The sequence below is a fragment of the Sinocyclocheilus rhinocerous genome, unplaced genomic scaffold (assembly GCF_001515625.1).
Source record: "Sinocyclocheilus rhinocerous isolate Xijiao unplaced genomic scaffold, SAMN03320098_v1.1 scaffold603, whole genome shotgun sequence".
Taxonomy (NCBI): Eukaryota; Metazoa; Chordata; class Actinopteri; order Cypriniformes; family Cyprinidae; genus Sinocyclocheilus; species Sinocyclocheilus rhinocerous.
This window is the reverse complement of record NW_015656630.1, coordinates 3,947,924-3,969,650: the sequence shown is the minus strand read 5'-3', so window position 1 is coordinate 3,969,650 and position 21,727 is coordinate 3,947,924. Positions and strand designations below refer to the sequence as shown.

The 21,727-nt window shown below is 35.8% G+C and overlaps 2 protein-coding genes across 3 annotated transcripts in view; one reads left to right on the top strand and one right to left on the bottom strand.

Moving 5' to 3' along the window:
- The first annotated feature begins 7,585 nt into the window (after positions 1-7,585).
- Positions 7,586-8,996, top strand: tcimb (transcriptional and immune response regulator b). Its single transcript, XM_016528316.1, has one exon. It carries the CDS (start codon positions 7,792-7,794, stop codon positions 8,092-8,094), a length of 303 nt encoding a protein of 100 aa, XP_016383802.1. The 5' UTR covers positions 7,586-7,791; the 3' UTR covers positions 8,095-8,996.
- An 8,167-nt stretch (positions 8,997-17,163) lies between these two features.
- The window catches only part of LOC107720593 (zinc finger matrin-type protein 4-like), a 28,127-nt gene continuing 23,563 nt past the window's right edge, over positions 17,164-21,727 (bottom strand). For both annotated transcript variants that reach the window (XM_016528320.1, XM_016528321.1), the window contains 2 exons: positions 21,105-21,201; positions 17,164-17,421 (listed from right to left, as the gene is read on the bottom strand). In XM_016528320.1, the coding sequence (XP_016383806.1) occupies positions 17,406-17,421; positions 21,105-21,201 (113 nt within the window). In that variant the 3' untranslated portion in view covers positions 17,164-17,405. The remainder of the gene's footprint in view (positions 17,422-21,104; positions 21,202-21,727) is intronic.

Sequence of the window (21,727 nt, the reverse complement as noted above, 5' to 3'; positions counted from 1 at the left end):
GAACAAGTTGTCCAGTTACTCTCTCTGGAGAATAATACAATGTATGAATCATATATTTGATTGGAAATGAGATAAATAAAGGTTCTTTGTTGGTTTCTGTGGTTCCATGATGAATCTTTAACATCTATGGAACCTTTGTAAGGATTTTTTTTTACACTCTTGAAAACAAAGGTTCCAAAAGAGTTTTCATGATGCGATAGAAGAACCTTTTTTGGTTTTCCAAAGAATCTTTCAGGGAATGGTTCCTACAATAACCTTTTTTTTTTTTTTTTAGTGTGAAGAACATTTTAATAAGCTGAAGAACCTACATCATCCACTCTCCCGTGAATGTGCGTACAGCAGTTAGCTAGAGATTACAGTTTATAAAGTTTTAAATATGGATATTTTTCTTACACAAAGCAACGCTTCGCTTCAGAAGGCCTTTTTATAATGGATGGTTGCACTTTTGGGGGCTTTCAGATCTCGACTCCCATGCACTGCCATTATAAAGCTTGGACAAGCCAGGACATTTTTTAATATGACTCCAATTGTATTTGTCTGAAAGAATAAGTCGTATACACCTAGGATGGCTTGAGGGTGAGTAAATCATGAGGTAATTTTTATTTTTGGGTGAACTATCCCTTTAAAGTGGACGCTTTAAACTCTTGTGGAATGGAAAGGTTCATTGGGTATTAAAGGGTATTCATGGTACCATCAATGCCAATAAAGAACCTTCATTTTCAAAAATGTTTGGTTGAAAACGTTCATTAGATTATTCAAATGTTCTTCACACATGGTGTTGCTGCAAAACCCCTTTTGGAGCCTGTATTTTTTTAAAGAGTTTAGTCATTAAAACTGTACAAGACATGGGTATAAACTACTGTGTTAACTATTGTCCTGGGCAAAAGCCTGTTTTTGCTTGATTTCGTGTGACAGCCTGCGGTTCTTGCAATATATTTGCTTTTAATTTGCATTAAAGCAAAGCATATGTAAATATGACATCATGGTCAAACATTTATATAGAAAGTTTTCTTCTCAGACCTTTTCAGCCTTCATTTGAACAGCTGCTAATGTAAAAAAAAAAAAAAATGTTCAGTAAACTAGGCCATTTCTCTTTCACCATTTGCATAGCCTCAGGAGAACGAGATCAACATTGATGTATAATGGTGATGTTGATGGCGTAGCAGCATTAAGATATGAAGCCACATCTTTTACCTTTTGTTCTTTATACAGAGGCAAATTTGTGATCTAGTTCTCTTAAATGCTCATGAACTCGCAGTAGTGTTTAACTCAAGCGAGTGGAGAGCGCCCTCTTTTTGAACAGTGAGGTGTTGCAGGGTCACATTGGTGACTTTACAGTGCCGTTAACATCGCTTCTGTAGGTGCGTAGGTGGATTGGAGCGGTTTTTCAGGCTTGTTGCTGTGATTTGCTTCACAAGCTCATTTTTATAATCTCCTGAAAGCACATTGTCCCTGTAGAGATGCTATTGTGCAAACTGGCTTATTTAATGTAAGCCAGTCTCATTTATTATGCTCAGTGAGAAATGAGATTATCTAATCCAATAGATGAAGTATAGTCATCATGTTGAGTATTTAATCTGGGATCATTTATCTGTACCTGTAATAATGCTTTTGTAATCTGATGGCAGCGGATGCTTTTAAAAATCTCTCTTCTATTCATGTGTCCATCACTTTCTCTATTGTGGAGGCGAGCACGACTCAATTTTTCTTCAGTAAATGAAAACTTTTCTCTCTCTCGCTCTCTCTTGGTAATGTGAAGGACGTGGTCATGTAGTGTGGTAGCATTCAATACTGCACTCATCACTTCCCTCAATGTACAGGAAGACGAGTGAAAGAATTCAACCCACATTCAACAGACGTCTTGGTGGTGAGCTATCAGAAGAGCTAAATACAAGAACCACATTTCAGGAAGTGAGAGAAGACCTTCCACATGTATATGTGTTACAGAGAGATGAATAAAAACTGGCTCTCTTAACCAAAGCTACATTGTAGCTGAATTAATACATCTAAATAGGCTGACTGTTTTATTGAATGGCATTAAACTGATACTTGTGCAAAATATAAATGTCTTCGCATGCATTCTGAGAGTGTATAATAACTGCAGGAGATTTGAAATTATTTGTAAATCTGTGTAAGGATACTTTAAAAAGTTCAAAATTTTGGGGTCACCTAAGACTTTTTGAAAGAAGTCAGTCATGCTCACCAAGGCTTCATTTATTTGCATACAACACAAACAGTAATATTGTAAAATATTATTACAGTTTAAAATGTAATTTATTCTTGAAGGTAATGCTGAATTTTCAGCATCATTGCTTCAGTCTTCAGTGTCAAATGATCCTTCAGAAAAGATTCTAATATGCTGATTTGCTGCTCAAGAAACACTTCTTATTATCAATGTTGAAAACCGTTGTGCTGCTTGGTATTTTTGTGAAGAGTGATGAATAGACTGACGATAGACGTTTTTTGTAACGTTATAAACATCTTCACTATCACTTTTTATGAATTGATGGCATCCTTGCTGAATTAAAGCATTAATTAATAATTTATATGTATAATATTATAAAATATTAAATATATTATTATTGTTAATTTTTGACTGGCTCTGATTTGTTTTATTTAAGTGTGTGCTTAATAGCAGTAGCCAAACAGTTGGAATCCTGCAACTGCCCATTTTGGCGTAAACGGTTTGCAGAGCATTATTGACCACCCACACACACTGGCTCAGCTACTTCTGGCTGTTCTTTGTCATTTATTTCTCTTTATCTTGGACTGTCTTTATCAAGGCCGTTCTCTAGTTGAGAATCCTTCTGAAAGCTCATCCACCAGTATTGCCGTTTACTTGTGTACCCTATACAAGAGCCAAATTATAAGGCTTGGATTTTTATAAATGCAGCTTGTGCTCTTGAACACAAGGCTCGGCTGTGCTGTATTGTGACTGCTAGAGGGTGTTTGTTAGGCATGACACACAGAACAATAGTTACTTGATACTCTGGCCTTGATTTTTGCTTTTTTTTTTTTTCATTAAAACAGTATTTTATAAAATTCCATATATGCACAATGATAGTCCCTGACATTTTTATTACTTTTATTTTACTGCACAAATTTTAATTTGTTTTTAAAAAGATTTTAAGGCTTCAGATTGCCCCTTTTGGAGCTTTTTCAAAAAATGAGATCATCTTTTTGTGTGCAGATTGTGTGGTATCCTTGACATTCAAGCCTGATCTGAGCATTTCATATGCGCATAAGAGAAAAACGTGTGAAGAGCTCCACCTGCTGTCTCACTTTTGGACGTTTTAAAACTGCAGATTGCACAGATGTGGCCTCCTCACATACTAATGAGCTGTAGTTGGACTGATGTTGGATCTGAGAAACATTTGCATAGATGAGGAAACAGCTGCCTGAACCGTATGGTTAATAGAATATTTGTTCATTTTTACTTAGTGGGATTTTTATGGAGCGTATAATATGAATTTTTAAAAAGGCTATTAAAATAGCAGCTACTTGGCATCCTGTTTAACTACAGTTGAATCAAATCATGTAGCTGTATCTGCAAGGGATGGTTCACCCGAAACAAAAACATATACATTTAATCTACAAGGGGTTCATTCTGACCTGATAAAGTAATCCTTGATCAGCATACCAACCCTGTTTATCCCTCTTGCATTGTGTTCCTCGTACATTCAGGCCGTATAGGAATCCATGCCACAGCAATTGAAAGGATCCAACCAAAGGTGTTCTTTAATTCATTGTTAAGAAACTGTTCACTGACTATAGTTGATTCAACTGAAAGCAAAATCGCAGACTTAAAAAACACATTTGGAGTTCATCATATTCTAGTGTACTTCAAAGTGACAATTTATTTGTCCACATTCAAAGCAGAAATGCTCCACAACACAACAAAATCAGGTATCACTTTATTTTAAGTTGTCTTTGTTACACAAGTTACATAGGCCTATAGCATACTTACTATTATAATAACAAAAAATTATGCATAATTACATGCAAGTAACCCTAATCCTAACCCTACCCATATAGTAAGTAGGCTACATGTAGTTCATTAATATGCCTATTACTCAGTACTTACAGTAAATGTATAATTACACTGTTACAAGGGCACCTTAAAATCAAGTGTAACCCAAAATCACAGTGAATGTAGACATATTTTGTGTTTAATGACAACATGAAATTAATATGATATTTTACTGTCTCAGCTTGTCCCTCAGTCAGCGCTTGTCCCCGTGCAGTGTACTCACATGTAGGCTACTACTTCTGCGTTAGCTGGATGGACGTACAGTAGCTGGAGCACACGGCATGGAGTGGTCACATCTCCCTGCAGTACGTCAGGAACACGCGGTACCACATAAATAATTCACTTCGCAAACTCAGCCTTTGCGTTGTTTCTGTTTGACTCAATACTCTGCGGTTGTGGATGGAAATTCTGTCATCATTTACTCACTGTCGTCGACACGATAGCCAGAGAATGCGGCAGGGCTGGGGAACAGGGGCGCTGCGGGAGCTTGTCATGCTACACGCGGCTCTACGGGTTGAAACGCCTCAGCCTGTGCGGTACTAGCAACATAATCCTAAAAAAACAGGTCACAAGCATCATTGCTTACTTATAACCGCATAGCCGTTTCTTCTTATCGAGTAGGCCTAAACGCAGAATCTTAATGTATTCTTCCCACAGTTTAAACCAAAAATGCCGCTAATTAGCGAAAGCATAAAAAGTAACTTAGTTCAAGGTTTGCATTAGTTTTAAGTTTTTCCCTCAAAAAGACTAGCCTAGTCTGAGTCATGAATTCGATGAAGTGTCACATCCAACTTCTAAGCTAACTTGGATTTAAATAAGTATTTAAATAGTTCCCTGAAATTGCTTTAAAAAGTGGACGTCGTTGCATAATTCTTAAATTGTGTAACTTTCAAAATCAATATATGACTAATTGCTTCGACGATTCAGTCGATTTGGTTGATCAACTTCAATTAGCCCAAACTTGACTATCTTTTCAGCCACAAGAGAGCGCTGTTCTCAAGTCACTAACTGTACACTTTGCCGAAGTTCATATTCATTTAGCCCGAGTCAGACCATATTGTGTCCAAGTGATTAAATACGAGCCTAAGTGAGGCAGGCACACAAAAAAATTATTAAGTAGGCTATAAGAGGAAAAGAAGTTAAAATAAATTACAATAATGAGAAAAGACATTAGCCGATGATATTAGGCTACTGTGAAACTAGTCGCTTGGCATTACTGTGGAACTGCTGTTTTTCCAGGACTTCTTTCTCATGGGTGACTGTAGAGGAAGGGCATGTGAAGGAAATAGATATTTGGTTCTGGACAAATAAGAGTCACTGTTAGTTACTGTAGTCATGACTGCATAACAGTGGCCCCCGTTGATGGTTTTCAGCCACATTATAATCAGTGAATAACTTGGACTGTATTCAAGTATTCTAAGTAAGAATACGATCAGTACTGTATGTGCAAATGGGAAGTTAGTGTGAGGTGATCCTTCCTTCTATTGAATGAATGAACAGTACAACTTAAGATTCTTTTAATGTAGTTTTGCTTTGAGTATACATCACTGGGAGGGTTCTCACAGTATTCCAGTGTCAGATGTTACACTACTGCTGCTGTACTGAAGCCCAATGAGTGCTATACCATAAAAGACCTTGGTAGGCCTTCTTAGAGCCCATGGAATGTTCCCAGCTGTTCCCCTTGAGGACAGCCCCACACAACTTGAATAAAAATAGCTTCATGTGTTCTGTTTCCTCAGAAATGTTGAGTAGCAGCGTAAGAGCCCTTATTTACTAGTGAAATACATATTTATAGTAGACCTTTCCCATCATTTAAAGGACTGTAATGGCTCGTGGGAACTAAATATAAACACTGATTGCGGAATTACACTAGCTGGCAAAAGTACAGTCTGTTTCTTAACTGATTTTTTAGAAGGGATAGGATTTTGTGTGTGTGTGTGTGTGTTTGTTTGTTTTTGTTTTTGTTTGTTTTTGTGTGTGTGTGTGAGTGAGTGAAATTCATAACTGGAATAATCTTGTGCAATGAATCACTTTTGTTGTTAATGTAGTAACAAATGCCAAACAATAGCCTAAACAAATAATATTTTTCTTTCATATTCAGAAAGGCAATTTTAGCCATCCTTTAGAGTATTCAAAGTAAGTAAAAAAAAAAAAAAAAAGATAAAGATTTGTTTAATGAATATTAAATAAGAAACATGTTTACGAGTTATCCAATGTTAAAATTTAAAAAAATTATATAAAAAGTGTCAGCTATGCTTCTCAAATTTAATGTTTACATTTTCACTTATTAAAAATATTATTTTAGCAATATATTTTTTACATCTTATTAAATAAAAATGCTTTCATGCTTTACAGTTCTAAAATATTTCTCTTATATATGTTATATATGTTCTCTTATCTTATTTCTCTATATGTCTCTTAAAATACATTCAATTCATACAAGCCAGGCTTTTAATGCCATGAAAAAATTATATTCTTCTCGTGCACATGCACTATAATGCATGCATGTGATAAGTACCGTCATGCGGAAAGAACAATCAGTGCATATTTCTGAACATTATCTCATAAAATGAGAGAGATGCATGTTGTTCCTCATTCCCAAGCCAGCATCACTGATGAGATCTGTAGCAGTCTGCCAATGTAACAGCTCGTTTACTACGTAATGTCCTGCAGGAGTAAGACAAGTGCTGAAATATTTAAAGTTATTGCTAAAATTTTAAATAACACCGGTCATTTTCATAAAGTTTGAAGGTGAACATCATGCAGATAAATCCGAAGTGTCATAAAACATTTAAATGCTAAACTTGTAGAGATGAAATCATCTGAATTAAGCAATTTAGTAATCTCACCCCCTCATCATCAATAAAACAGAGAGTATGACAAAATACACAGGAGAAACTCATTTACAACTTCTGTAAAGCACGAAAGCACGAAAACTCCAAAACCCGATATAATCACATCAATAATGATGTATAATAATAATGATTTTGATTGAATTAGGAAAGAAAATAATATTAAACTAAAAATATTGTTTATCAGTGGTATAAAGACAGCCGTAAATTTAAAAGTTTTAAAAGAAAATATGTCAAAAAGTCAACTGTGTTGGCTACTATTTTAAACCTCTGGGGTACAGGGTAGTTTGATCTTTTTCTCAATTGATTTTTTTTATTTGATTAATAATCAATAGAGGTGTGAAATTTATATGAAAATATTGAAAAGTATGAAAAATATATATGAAAGAATAAAAAAAATAGCTTTGTTAGTACTTTACTTGGGTATAATAGGCTATACAATTTTAATATAATAATATACAGTTATATTATAATAACTGCTGCCACTCTAAACTTTCCAGTAAGGAAATACAGTATTGCTATGCTATCTATCTTGGAGCGAGTAATTCATAAGGCAATTTCTTGTAGAAAGTCTGTTAGTTGTCTGTTGTAGACAACGCTGAACTAAAATGAACCAAACGATTTCACTGTTCGAGGTCAATTATAGTGAGCCAGTTACTCATTAATGAATTCCTAGGTAAGTTCATCTCTGCGTCAGGACGGAGTCCCTCAGCGCGTCCTGCTGTGCGCAGCGGGTAAAGCTGGGCGTTCACTTACCGTCCGCATGACATCATCTCGAAAGGGATTTCTCGCACTCGGCCAGTCCCCTATAAAACCGGCTGTTATCTCCAACGCTGGAGTCACTGAGAGCACAGCCGCTGCTATCAAACACGGGACGTCTCGAAAACGGTCTAGCCTATTTCTACCGCCATGTCTTCATACGCGTCTTCAAACTCTCGCCGCGTCAGTCCCGCCGTGAGCGGCGTCAAGTTTGACACGGCGCACCGCAAGAAAGCGTCGCCGAACATCTTCGAGAACGTCAACCAAGACGTCCTGGTGAAACTCTTCGAGAAAGCAGGAGACCTGAAGGCGGTGGAGAGAGCCAGGAGCATCCTCGCGCTGCACCAGGATCCCGAGGGCATCTCCAAAGCGCTCATGGCTCTTCAGCAGGACAAGAAGGACAAATTTATGCTCATTACCGGACTGACGCGCCAGTCGCTGATGTTTCGTTGAGGGAAGTTTTCGTTGGGAAGCTGTGCAGATGTGTGCACGGAAAAAGAAACCGTGATCACTTATGCTGGAGCCTGGTGTTCCTCAAGGCTTTGTACTGAACTTGTGATTGTGTCCACTCCTTACAGAGTCATGCTGGCGTGCTGTGAAAATACAGAGAGAGGAGACTGAACTGATCCAGAGCGAGAAAGTTGAGCTTAAAGACACCATGGAGAACATTTGAAATATGGACTGATGCCAAATTTGCTTATGAAGAGGTTCAATATCAGCAGTGTCTATTGCCATGTAACAGTATGCTTGAAAAAAATGTGTTTTGATAATCTCATGATTCTTCCTTTTTCTTAAAATGTGTTTTCCTTGAGTATGAGTCAACACTCAGATAATAAAATGTGTGAAATATTTATAAATATTGCTGAAAGCATTTAGTGAATGGATATCTGCAGGGTGGTTTCTAAGTAGTTTTCAGCTCCATCTGTTAAATTCAGAGTTGACAAAACAGCCATATTTTTTTATGGGCACATGCTTTAAATGTTTTTTTTATTTTTATCTTTTATGTAGGCTACCAACGTAAAATGAGGATAATAATGTAAAAATTCAAATTCAGTGATAGAAAATATAGACATAATTGCTTATTAGAATAGAAACTAATATGAATTATAATAGGCTAGTATCTTCAGGATTGAGACTGTTGCTTAATTTTTAATGTGTTAATAAATCGCCTATTCAGTCTAAATGAAGTAACTTATGATTTTAAGGTGCTCTTACATTTACCGATGGTCGGCGAAATTTCACGGGCGAAATCTAGTCAAGAATCCAGGTGATTGGGAATGTCGCATGAGAGAAACAATTCCCCATGCAGATTTCCTGTTGAGTTTATTATTATTATTATTGTTGTTATTATTATTTATTTTTTTTAATTATTATTATTATATTCTTTTTTGCACACAAATTTGCCCCTTTTACCAATAGAATGCTGCCTGGCTTGAAAGTGAGCTGTGCTTCGTGTTACACTATTGACAACAAAATAGGCCAATCTTTTTGCCGGTGAAATTTCGCTAATGTGACCTCACCTTTACGTGTGATTTTAGGGTCATATAGGCAACGTGAAATCATAATGTCTTAAGTTTGATTAAATAAAGAGACTTTAATTAAACAATCTCTCTAACCTCAAGCTTAGGCTACTGTATAAGCCTACTTAAGGCCAGTTCACACCCAGAACAAACTAGCCTCCACACCAGTGGACAATAAGGTTCTAAGCGAGCTGCAGTAATGTCGTCTGCCCCTTTAAAAGCTCGAGATCTTTATAGTTGGGTGGATTCTGATTGGCTGGCAATGTTTTATCATTCATCAGATCGTTCTGAAAGTGATTCCAAGATATCTTTATAGCTATGGTGGGAACTTCCCATTCTCAGATTTATTGGTTCTTTAATAGCCTAATGAATAAAGTACAGTCAAGGTATTATATAAAACAGGGGTGCCCAATCCTGTTGGGTTGGAACTGAACTCTGCAGGTAGGTAGATCTCCAGGACCAGGATTGGGCACCCCTGATATAAAACAACTTTTAGTGCAAACATAGTAAATATATTCCAGACAGAGAATCATTTTGCTTTACACTTTCTATTAATACATTTTTAATGAAGCTTGGAAATTAGTCAATAAGACTTGTTGGACATTTGCACTCAATGTAGACAAAAAATATGTTTTCGGAGAAAAAAAACACAATCGTCTTGTAGGCTTGAGAGCTAGTAGGCCTATTGTTTTATAGTGAGTAAACTATTTGATGCGAGAAATCTTTTCAGCCAATCTTTCACACTAAATCAGCAGAGTCCCAGCAGACATCATGGAACTAATCGTGTCTGTTCTCTGAGATAAGGGTGTTTTCTGATGTTGACAGTTTGAGCCGCCCATTGCTGTTATCCATCAGCAACAGTCAGTTACTTCTAGTTTAATCCAGTTTTCACATGCTCTTAAAGGTAGATGTCAGTGTGGGTCAGAAATATGAAATTGTTTTTACTAAGTAATAAATAGCATATGACCTATATTATAAGTTTTAATTTTCAAGAAGACTGTTGGTAGTGTGGCCCTTCTCACATGCTTTATTTCATGACACAAAAGCAAAACGGTTTGACCAAAATTACGTTTAGGGACCAAAACTATTGTTTACTGTTGGACTGACTCTATAATGAAGTTAAAAGCTCAGATTTTCTTTGTCTCTAGAGGTATTATTACTACAATTGCAGTTTATTTACAGTCAAACAGAGGATCACATTACCCTGAGTCTAATCCATCTGTCTACACTCATTTAGTCTGGCTTAAAATACTCTCAAATGACTTTTTGTTTTTACAGACCCAACCACATTAAAGTGATTTGAAGCTAAGAAAGCTGAAAGTAGACTTTTCAGGTATATATTCTCAAAAACACCAGTAAGGTGGCAGCAAGGTCTTGTGCAATAATTATATTTATAAATGTATTATAAATTGCAAATTATTATTGTATTATTATTGTATTAATAATGTATTATTACTGTGTGATCCACGGCTGTGTGTTTGTTTGTTTATTTATTATTATTTTGTTACTGATAGTTGTTCATGAGTCCCTTGTTTGTCCTGAACAGTTAAACTGCCTGCTGTTCTTCAGAAAAATACTTCAGGTCCCACACATTTATTGCTTTTCCAGCATCTTTTGTGTATTTGAACCCTTTCCAACTGTATGATTTTGAGATCAATCTTTTCACACTGAGGACAACTGAGGGACCCATATGAAACATTTTTTGAATTTGAAGATCTGGGTAAATTTAACTTATTTTGTCTTCTGGGAAACATATAAATATGGGCAGTACTAAATGAAAAAATATGATATTTAGGCAAAATTTAAATTTTTTTTACACATTTTCATTCTGTTCAAAAGTTGAAGGCTCTTAATGCATGGTTTTTGCTTCTGGAACATCAGTGAGCGTTTGGACCTTCTGTAATACAGTAGTTGCATATGAGTCCCTCAGTTGTCCTCCGCGTGAAAAGATGGATCTCAAAATCATACAATCATTGTTGGAAAGGGTTCAAATACACAAAAATGCTGGAAAACCAAAGGATTTGTGGGACCTGAAGGATTTTTCTGAAGAACAGCAGACAGTTTTAACTGTTCAGGACAAACAAGGAACTCATGAACAACAACAACAAAAAAAACACACAGCTGTGGATCACACAGGTAACAACACAGTATTAAGAATCAAGTGTATGTCAACTTTTGAACAAGGTCATTTTTCTAAATTCAACTATTATTTTCTCTTGTGGACTATACGCAAATATATTTTATGTGAAATACCTTATTTAGGTCAGTACTAAATAAACAATAACATGCATTTTGTATGATCCCTGGTAAAATAATAAACATTTTGCAGATTCTGCAAGGTGTATGTAAACTTGACTTCAACTGTATATTTATTAAAATTAATTTATTATTAATTAAATTACATATATTTAATAATAATAACAACATCTGTTGTTGTTATTATTATTAATAACCTTGTTTATTACCTAATAACTATTGTATTTGTAAGGATCCACCCGCCGGTCCAAAAGCGAAGTCTAGCGGCCTGGTTGAAGGTTTAGTGCGTGTTCGGTCTTTTACTTGCGCCTCTGAATTTATCAGGATTTAGTTTCAATTTTAGTCTAGCTCCGTGTTCAATCTGACTCCAGTTTCAAGTGATCATTAAATTTAGGCAATATTGCTAATTAAAAACTGATCACAAATATCGATTGTTTATTAATTTAGATATTTGATTATTCTGGAAATCCCATACTTTCAATTATTCGTTCATTAATGACCCAGTGTCACTTAGAAGTTCACTTGGCCAACAGTGAACGCACGGCACAAACTCGCCAGTTCTGTACTTACTCAGAGGATACAGGGTGATTATAATACCCTTAAGTATGCCACACCCTGCAAGCAAATAACAAAAAGTGTATTTTTTCTATAATCACGAAAACTGCAACTTGTTAAGTCAGTGACAGTCAGAAATCGGAAGTCCCTAAAGATGTCCCCCATGGTCCATTCATTGGTACTTCCGTATGATCTGTCCTGGATGCAGATTTGCAGAAACACCAGACTACACTTTAATCTACTAGAAATAATGATTTCAGAAGAGATCAGAATAAGTCAAATATAACAATTTATTATTAGTCAGGTAAAGTTGTTTCACGCCAATTACATAACAAACAATTAGAAGCCAATTCAGAGTTCAATTCCGTTCCAATTCAAATAAATACATAACATTGATTGCTCAAAGATTGAATCTAAGAAATGTGTACCTGACAGCAGAGAGACACACAGCAGTATGTGAGTTCTGGTGCAAAGCTCCAGAGATTCACATACACTGTGTGGGGGTTTTCTGGCTACAGAATCCCCAAGTATATATATATAATGTTTTTTAAATAATAACAATTTATTACATAAATAACATGATATATTTAAATATTTAATAATTGTAATAACCTGTATTATTATTAATAATAATAATCTTGTTTATTACCTAATATTATTATCGTATTTAAATGTATACATGTAATATGTATATATTTAATAATCATTTATTAAGTAAATTACATATATTTAATTATAGTAGTAATATTTAATAATAATAATAACCCTGTTTATTACCTAATAATATTATTGTAATTAAATTTAACATTTAATAAGTCTATATTTAATAATAATGTATTAAATAAATTACATATATTTAATATTAGTAATAATATGTATTATTATTATTATTATTTTCATCATCATCATCATCATCATTTCTTCCTGATGCATGCTGAAAACAATTCCACAGAATCCCACAGATTCCAGATTAAACCAGTTGTGGATTGATGAAAAAGGGGAACTTAAAGTTCAACTAAGAGCTGTGTCATACTTTATCTTTTTATCAATCTGTGGGCAGTGCTGTGTTTCAGTGTGAGTCACTCTGGACAGTGACCCTTCCAGTGAATCAAGAGTAAACACAAGGCACAATCACACCCACAGCTCTCTGAACGGTCACATTCATTTAAAGTAACTATATTTCACGGTTAATTGCATTTTCATTAGACTGATACAATTGAGACAATCTTATTAAACTATGAACTTACAACTGACAAAATCAGTACTGTATGAAGATGAATAATGCAGATGGGTTCTCAGGCTGTCCTGAATGCCTCTTGGCACTAAATTCTTCCTTGGAAATCAAATGTCAGCCTATGGTGATAATGTCTGTCAGTATGTGCAGTAAGATGGAAAAATGTCCCAAAGATAGACTTTGTAGGAATATGCTATTCATACTCCTGGTCCTGTCTGGCTGACTGAGTTCTGCTTTTTTCGAATAAAATGGCAGAAAATATATTTTTAGGCTATTCATGATACCTGTTTAGATGACTTCTCCATTATAACCTGGTATTCTTTAAAAAAAATAATTACAACCTATTTAATTAAAACTGTTGTGTTTGCAGTACTTTTTAAACTGCAATATAGATTTAGAGCTTCTTAAACCAGGCATCTTGTGGTAAAAGTGTCCCTCCCTTGTGTTTACTCTCAGAGTGGATCTCCATAGGCCGTGATAAACAGTGAAAACTGTGTCATGCATTCTGCTGATTAAAGTTCAGTCTCAAGATATTTCCTGCAACTTCATTTAACTGGTAGCTGGAGTGCTGTCCTCTTGAGGTTATTCTGTGCCATATTTATCTAGTTCTTCGCCTATTATAATTGGCCTTCCGTATTTTTGAAAATGTAAAGCCATGCACACTTTGACATGTGGCACCACATTTTAAAAAGGTCAAAATCACAATAAACATTTTAGAGGCAATATGAAATTGGTCCTGGGGGGAAAAAAACAAAGGAAAACCAGTGTTTTAAAGTCAGAAAATGGGGCAAAACCACATTAAACATCCTGGTTTTATGTTGTCAGTAAAAAAGCTTTCCAGTTGCCTTATTTTCTTATAGTCTGAATCAACTGAGATGTGTTGACTGTTGACAACTGAATCAGCTGTGACTGTTTGTCGTCTTGATGCATTTCAATATGTCTGGTTTGATTAGACTCTTGGTAATATGTAAATGATTAGTTTTGTACAGTCAATGATGATTAGTATACAAAATTAGTACAAAATTATGCACATGCCTCCACCTTCTGGACAGTAAAGGATTTGCACCTTTTGTATGTAGTGTAGTTTTACAGTGTAGTTTTTTTCCCTCCACTGTTTTTAGTGAGAACAACACTTTATTGCTAAATATAGTTGCTGAAAAATATTATGGAAAAAATCTTATCGATTACGGTATACAAAAGAAAATACATTGACTTAAACTGCATGGATGAAAAGCCACTGAGAATAAAATACATTTGTTTTATGTTCCACAGAAGAAAGAAAGCGATACACATTTGGAACGATTCGGGGGTAAATAATTTTTGGATGAACTATCCCTTTAACTATGCGGAAAAATCATTGATTTATCCGTCGTAATGAGCAAATTGTTTCAGTCCAGTCCTCCGTGAATTTACTTCAGCTTTTGAATCGACTCGGAGCCAATAAATACAAAGAAACCACAGCCCTCAAAACGATTAAATGCTCCAACTTGCAGCTGCCAGCATATGGAAGAATTTTAGCCTCAAAGAACTCTAGGATTCTCCGGGAATGAGTAAAAACAAACAAGTTTACAAGCGGATCTCTGTAACAAATGACACTGGATGACTATCACGGTCTATTTAGTGGCTTTTTACCAGTGCAATTTGCAATGGTCAAATTAAAGGAGGTAGCCAGTTCATCTCAAGAAATAAAAGCCAGACAGACTTGCAAAAACAGCTAGAACAACATACAACACGAATCCTTGGTTTTATCTGCTAGATATAATGAAAATTTGGTGTATTGCTTGATGTCCAACTTACTTACGGAAATTAACCATGGTTTTTAGTCAAAATGTAGTAATGTTTTACTACAAATACCATGGTTAAACTACGGTTAGTGTAGCAAAACCATGGTTAATTTGTGGTTACCATGGTTTAACTATAACCATGTTGTTGTTGTTGTTGTTGTTTTGTAGTAAAACGATGGTTAATTTAGTAAGGGCCATTAAAACTGAACAGTTTACATCACTGCCATGGCTGAAACTAGTCAAATTACTTTATTGTAGTTAATAGCGATTACAGACCCAGATAGCACACGTACATCTGCAAGATGTCTGTTAAAGATCTCTTGATCTGGAAAGCATCTGCGGGGTGTACAAACATCTGACAGACGTCTTTAAGATGTCAGTTTTACATACATTCTAAATCATAAACATCTTAAAGACATCTAATATACAGTACTTCTATTTGACATCTGATAGGAAAAGTCCAATAGGCGTATTGCAGATGAGCAAACACTCTAAAAAATACATCTTATAGACGTCTGTGAGATGTATGTGTGCTATCAGGGGATACTTTATGAAAATGTAGCCTACTCCACAAATTCAATTCATATGACAGAACGATGTTGGCTTCTCGCACATGACATTTTCTCATCCAAAACCCTCTATATGCTATTATTTAAATGTTTAAATGTGCTGAATACATTATCAATGGCCCTTGCTGTGCTATCTACATATAATTGAATAATCAATCATGATCAGATGCATAATGAGCTGAACCCTCAGAAATACGGACTCACAGCTGCAATTTGCTACAGAACAACTTAGTCAAACCGCAGTGTTTAAACTGGCTTATTTTGTTAACTAAAACTGCATTTCAATATTATGCCACCTTAATTCTATGTTTTAAGATTTCAGTAACTGTATGACGTTCTCAAAGCATGATGAAACCTGCTAAAATGGAGATTTTGAGAAACTTTTCCAGTACATAATCAGGGAACAGATCTGTCATACAAAAGAAACCCCTCCAGGCCCTTCAGAGATCCAGCCACTGTCTGTTGGGAATCACTTGCAATCCATTTTATTTTTAAAGACTGTTTTACGTCATTCCTTTTATCTTTAAAACCCTATGGGTCCTCTTGCCATGCACATCATTCCAGCAGAATGAAAAACACTGTAAAAGGCCGTTGGGAGACACCGAGAGGTGATTTATGGGGATAGCTTTGTTTCTGTTGTTTGCTTCTCATTCCAGTACAAAAACAACAGTGGCACTTGCTAAATAAGTGTGAATAAGCATCATATCACTGTAAGTAGAGCATTCATATTGATAGTGTTTGAAGCTCTATGATACTGTAACATAAAGAAAACAGGACTACTAATTGTATTTGTGTCAGAATTGTTTTATTCTCTAGGATGTCATTTCTAAGAGACAAAACAGTATTTTAATAATAAACAATGCTAGGAACCTATCTTCATTTTTAAAAGTCATTATCGTTTTGGGGATAATTTGATTATTTTGGCTTTTTTAAATGAACCAGTGCACAAATGGAAATCGGCAGCATTCAGTCCTTTGTGAAAAGCACTAAAATGACCCCATCTCAGCAAAGTACAGCATGATAGCAGACTATTAACTTTTTCATCTCATGTAATGCGTCCTTATAGTAATCTCTTGGGTTTCTTTCTTCTACAGTCATTGCAAGAGATAGTAAATAGTTCATTTTCTATCTATTCATACAGCAGCTAATGTTGAAAAAGCGTTTGCTGAACATTTCGACCGACACAAGTCTTGTTAAAGTAATGAAGTTTTCGAAGAAAGATAGATTAAAAACAATTATTGTCCTTCAGTTCATTACTTTTACTAGTATGCTGATTGAATTCAGCTTCAAAATGATGACAAATTCTCATTTTAATATCATCCGAGAGCAATTCTCCCAGACTGTACTGTATGTACAAAATAAAACAAGAAAATTCAATACATCTTTAGTAGACTACAGAGAGCTACAACATTTGAATGACATTTTCACTCTAATACAAAAATTTCAGTTCTTATACACATAAATTAAAATACATTTAAATGAAAATACAATTACAATCAAAATCTTTTTAATCACACCAAATTAAAATAAAGCTATAATTGTGTCCATTCGACATGCCTTAAATATATACATTAAAGTGATCAGGATGTGAATGTTTTTTTTTTCTTTTATGTACAAATTTAGCAAAATGCACTTGTCCATTGTCCATTATCCATTATCATTGTCCAGGTCTCTGTCTTTACTGGTAGTGTCCATATCGCTGTCATGAACACAGTGGATCAAGAGAACATGAACTGATATCGCTGTCATGTGGTGTCTTAAAGTTGCCTTGACTTCCACAGACAGATCCTCAAATAATTTCAAGAGTAGAGATGAAATAGGGGATATAGGGGAGCTCCATCAAACTTCATTTGTTCTTCAAGCTGAGAAAGAAGCAAAACAGATTTATGACATGGCTAAAATGAAAAGTAAAAAAGTTAACCACAGTTTTTGTGCTATTACATTTACATTTAGTCATTTAGCAGATGCTTTTATCCAAAGCGACTTACAAATGAGGACAATGGAAGCAATCAAAATCAACAAAAGAGCAATGATATACAAGTGCTATGACAAGTCTCAGTTAGCTTAACGCAGTACACGTAGCAAGGGTTTTTTAAATAATATAATATATAAATAATAATATAATAATAATATAATAAATAAAAGGAAAACAGATATTATGAAAATAGCATTTAAATCTTGTCAATTTTTCGTCATGTTACCTAGATTACTTTTAGTCCCTTTTACTCTGGCTAAAATGGCATCTAATTTTAGCAAACAAAAAGTGCTAATCATAGACTGTATAAAAACATGGACGTAGTGTCCGTGACGTCACCCGTAGGTTTCCGAAGAGCGTTTTTGAAGCCTAAAGTAGGTGGAGCCGGCCGTCGCCATCTTGGCAGTGCGTCACCTGTGCTGTGATTGGTTAGCTGGGCCAGTGTGTGCTGTGATTGGCAGCACTCGGCGCCTGGTCGGGAAATGTCACGCCCCTTACCATAGCTGCCTGCTGCGAGCTTCAGTGTAAATATTGCGTCAAAATCAAATCAATTTGAGCGCGATTTAAACCCGGATGATTGTAAACACTCTAAGTTCGTCTGCCTTGGGAAAGCTAGCGTGTCTCCGTCATAGTGATAATAACACTCGTTGCCTTCTCTAGTGCAGCTCAACCAGGTCTCATCCTATTCGTCGGTATTTGTGATTAGTCACTTCCGTGTTGGTTTCACGAGAGAGACCGGAAGGTTGCCGCTTGGTGCTAATGTGCTAAAAAGTACTTTGTTGTAGTATATTGTGAAACCTTACACTTTAATTATTCCGTTTATGTGTTTTAGTGCATTGTTAAGGACCACATTCTGAAGTACATAACTTAGTTCAAGTTTACTTGTGCATTTGTGCCATTTTGTGAAGATACAGAGTTGTACACTCCATTTATGTTGTGTATATATCTGATTAATCTGTGTAGGATGTGTTTGGTTGAAATAATTAACCCGATACTAAAGTGCCTTAATTTATGCAACACACCCTGATGGCATTCTGGCTTTCTGACAAGATGCGCGTTAAATATCGCATGCGATTTATCGTGCAGCCCTAATTCTGAACTATTTCACATTTTGACGAATTGTGGCTAATTCGTACAAATTTGTATGATCTCAGTCATACATTGTCTTATAATCTACATGCATGCCATTTATGGTTATGTTTATGGGTGGAGCTTCATGTTTATTTTATTTCCATTTGAATCACATTGAACGAATTCAAAAGAAATTGCCGCCTTGTAAAATAGTTGTAAAATAGTTACATTTTCGCACGAGATCGGGTTGGATTTTTCTCCTTAAAAAGATTGTTTGTGCATTGTTAATATCTTGCTATGTTGTTTTATGCGTTTTGTCATTTACGCAAATTAAAAAACACTTAATCACTGAGCATTTTCATTTGTAATTTCATTAACACTGAGTGGAAGTGTGTGTGATGAGTGACCCGGACAGAACTCCAGCAGTGACACTCATTGCTTTCTTATTGATCCTTCATTGACTTTCCAATTCCGGTGTTCGGCACAAAACTGGCAGCAAACGCTCAATTGAGCCGAGTCCCAGAGATATGGACACTGGCATCCAGATGGATTTGTGACTCTTTTGCACTCTGTCAAATGATTAGTTCCAATGTGTTTTTGAGGTTCAAAAATGAACAAACTGGAACAACATAAAAAGCATGAAACGTTGGTGGCTAAAGACCAAATCCTTTGCGCAGTTTGGCAGCATTTGCAGAGGTGAGGAGTTCAAAGGGAGTGTCTAAGCAACCATGACTAAACAGGCTCACTGAACGCATGTAAAATCATTTCGTGCTCTGAGTGCATTAAAGCGCTGTAAGTGCTCACTTTCCTAGCCTTACTCACACGAGTTTAAGAGAAATGTAATGCTTAATATATGTAACCTTGATGAAAATACATAAGGCAACCCTTTATCTCTTGATAAAATATTGTAAGAGTCGACATTAGAGGTATTGTGTTTGTGAACCAAACTTTCTGTGAAGGATCATTGTTTGGACCTTCTGAATGATCCTCTGTTTTGAGTCTGAATGAGACGTCCTTTGTAAATGAACTGAACCATCTTGGGCATGAAATGATGAGTAAACTAGTTTTTGAATGGGGATCAGTTGACGGACTGAATTAGGCATATTTGTTCAGTTTGGCATGCGAGTTGTTCAAAACAAGGTAAAATAAGCTAAGGAAGAATTATTCAGGTGTGCACATCACCAATGGATCCTCTGCAGTGAATGGGTGCCGTCAGAATGAGAGTCCAAACATCTGATAAAAACATCACAATAATCCATAAGTAATCTCCAGTCCTTCAATTAACATCTTGTGAAGTGAAAAAAAGTTGTGTTTATAAGAAACAAATCCAAATACAAGCTAAAATAAGAGTCCTCAATGTTGCTTCTACCAATGAAAAAGTAATTTCGTCTGAATCAGGAGAGAAATATGCACAGATCAAGTACCGTTTAAGAGTGAAAACAGTTCAAAACAAATATGTCAGTGGATTTTGATGTGGGAAGACAACAGGATATGTACTTTTTCACTGGAGGAAGCATTATTATAGATTATGGACTCATATTTTAGCCAGAAGCGATGGTTTAATGTGAATGATTAACACCTTGATGGATTTGTTTCTTATTAACATGCAGCTTTTCACTTCACTAGATGTTACATTAAGTGATGGACTGTAGTCATGTGGATTATGTGATGTTTTTATCAGCTGTTTGGACTTTCATTCTGACGGCACCCATTCCATTAGTGAGTGATGCAATGCTAAATTTTTCCAAATTTGTTTGGATGAAGAAATAAACATCCATATCTTAGATGGCCCGAGGGCGAGTACATTTTTAGCAAATTTTCATTTTTGGGTGAACTATTCCTTTAAAACATAAAACAGCTCTGGTAATGTATCAGCTTCAGGGTCCCGTCCATTGAGGGTCGTCCTTGCGTGTGCTGCTTCTTGTGCATGTATATGAACACATCTCATGATGAGAGGCTGGAATAATGCCACTGCATGCGACTCCGTGACAGCTTGGACACGCCTGGTGCTTCCCATCATGCTTCTCACGTTCCTTCTCCTTCATCTCTACCTAATTAACAATCCATGCAGCCCAATACGCTATGCTGTGACCTTGCCTGCCCCGCTGCAGCCTCCGCATGGAAACTGTGGCCCGTACGGTACCGTGAGGACATGGTCCAGTCAGCAGATATTGATCGCATATACAACACTCCATTAACTTCACTTGCACGAACATGATGCAAGTTAACACCTCGTGCCTGCTGATATGAGTACTGCTTGTGCACAGTTTCACAGTTTTGCACCAGTATGTGTCTACCAGTGAGTGTCTGTTACGAGTGGTTACATTCCTGATTGGCTTGGTTGGTGAATGATTCAATGACTCTTATTATGCTTTATTAAAATTAGCGTTTTGTGTAGAGATACTTTCTCCCACATTATCATTATGTGATTCACTGCTGGTTTACCTTTGATTCTGGTCTCTTTTTGTCTCTGAATGAGATGCAGTTGCTGATACTCACTTGTTCTGGTGTTTGGAGCCCTGCAGATGTGCGTGGTATTGTGCCACGGAGTTGAGCGTAACACTGCAGACCTCACATGTGTGACTACGCTTCAGGCCTAAGAGCATACAGAAATATAAACACATCTATTAGACTAACTATGTTGATTCCAACAGCAAATGCCCTCAAATCTTGTCTGAGGGTATAATGCCCTATTTTGACAAACACCTACAGACAGCTAAAACCCTGAGCATTTGACCATTTCTTCACCGTGCATGAATACATGGATAAATTAGCATATAGCCTGAGCACAGCACATTGCCATTCTTTCTCAAGCAAAATAAATAACATAATGGTGAATTGGTGAACATGTCTTTTTCGTTCTAAAATCAAAAGAAAAAAGAAATTCAATTAGATTTTGCTTAAAGAAAAATAAAGGGCCACTTTAAGGACCATTTAAGGCAAAAAAAAAAGTTACATAGCTGTCTGATAATTTTGTATATTTATATGTATTTATGTATTTAAAATACATATGCAAGATATATGCAAACTTAAACTTCAGTAGTTGTGCTACCTTATAGATACAGTGTGTGTGTGTATATATATAAAACTTATTTTTTAATATTATATTATTTTTTATATAT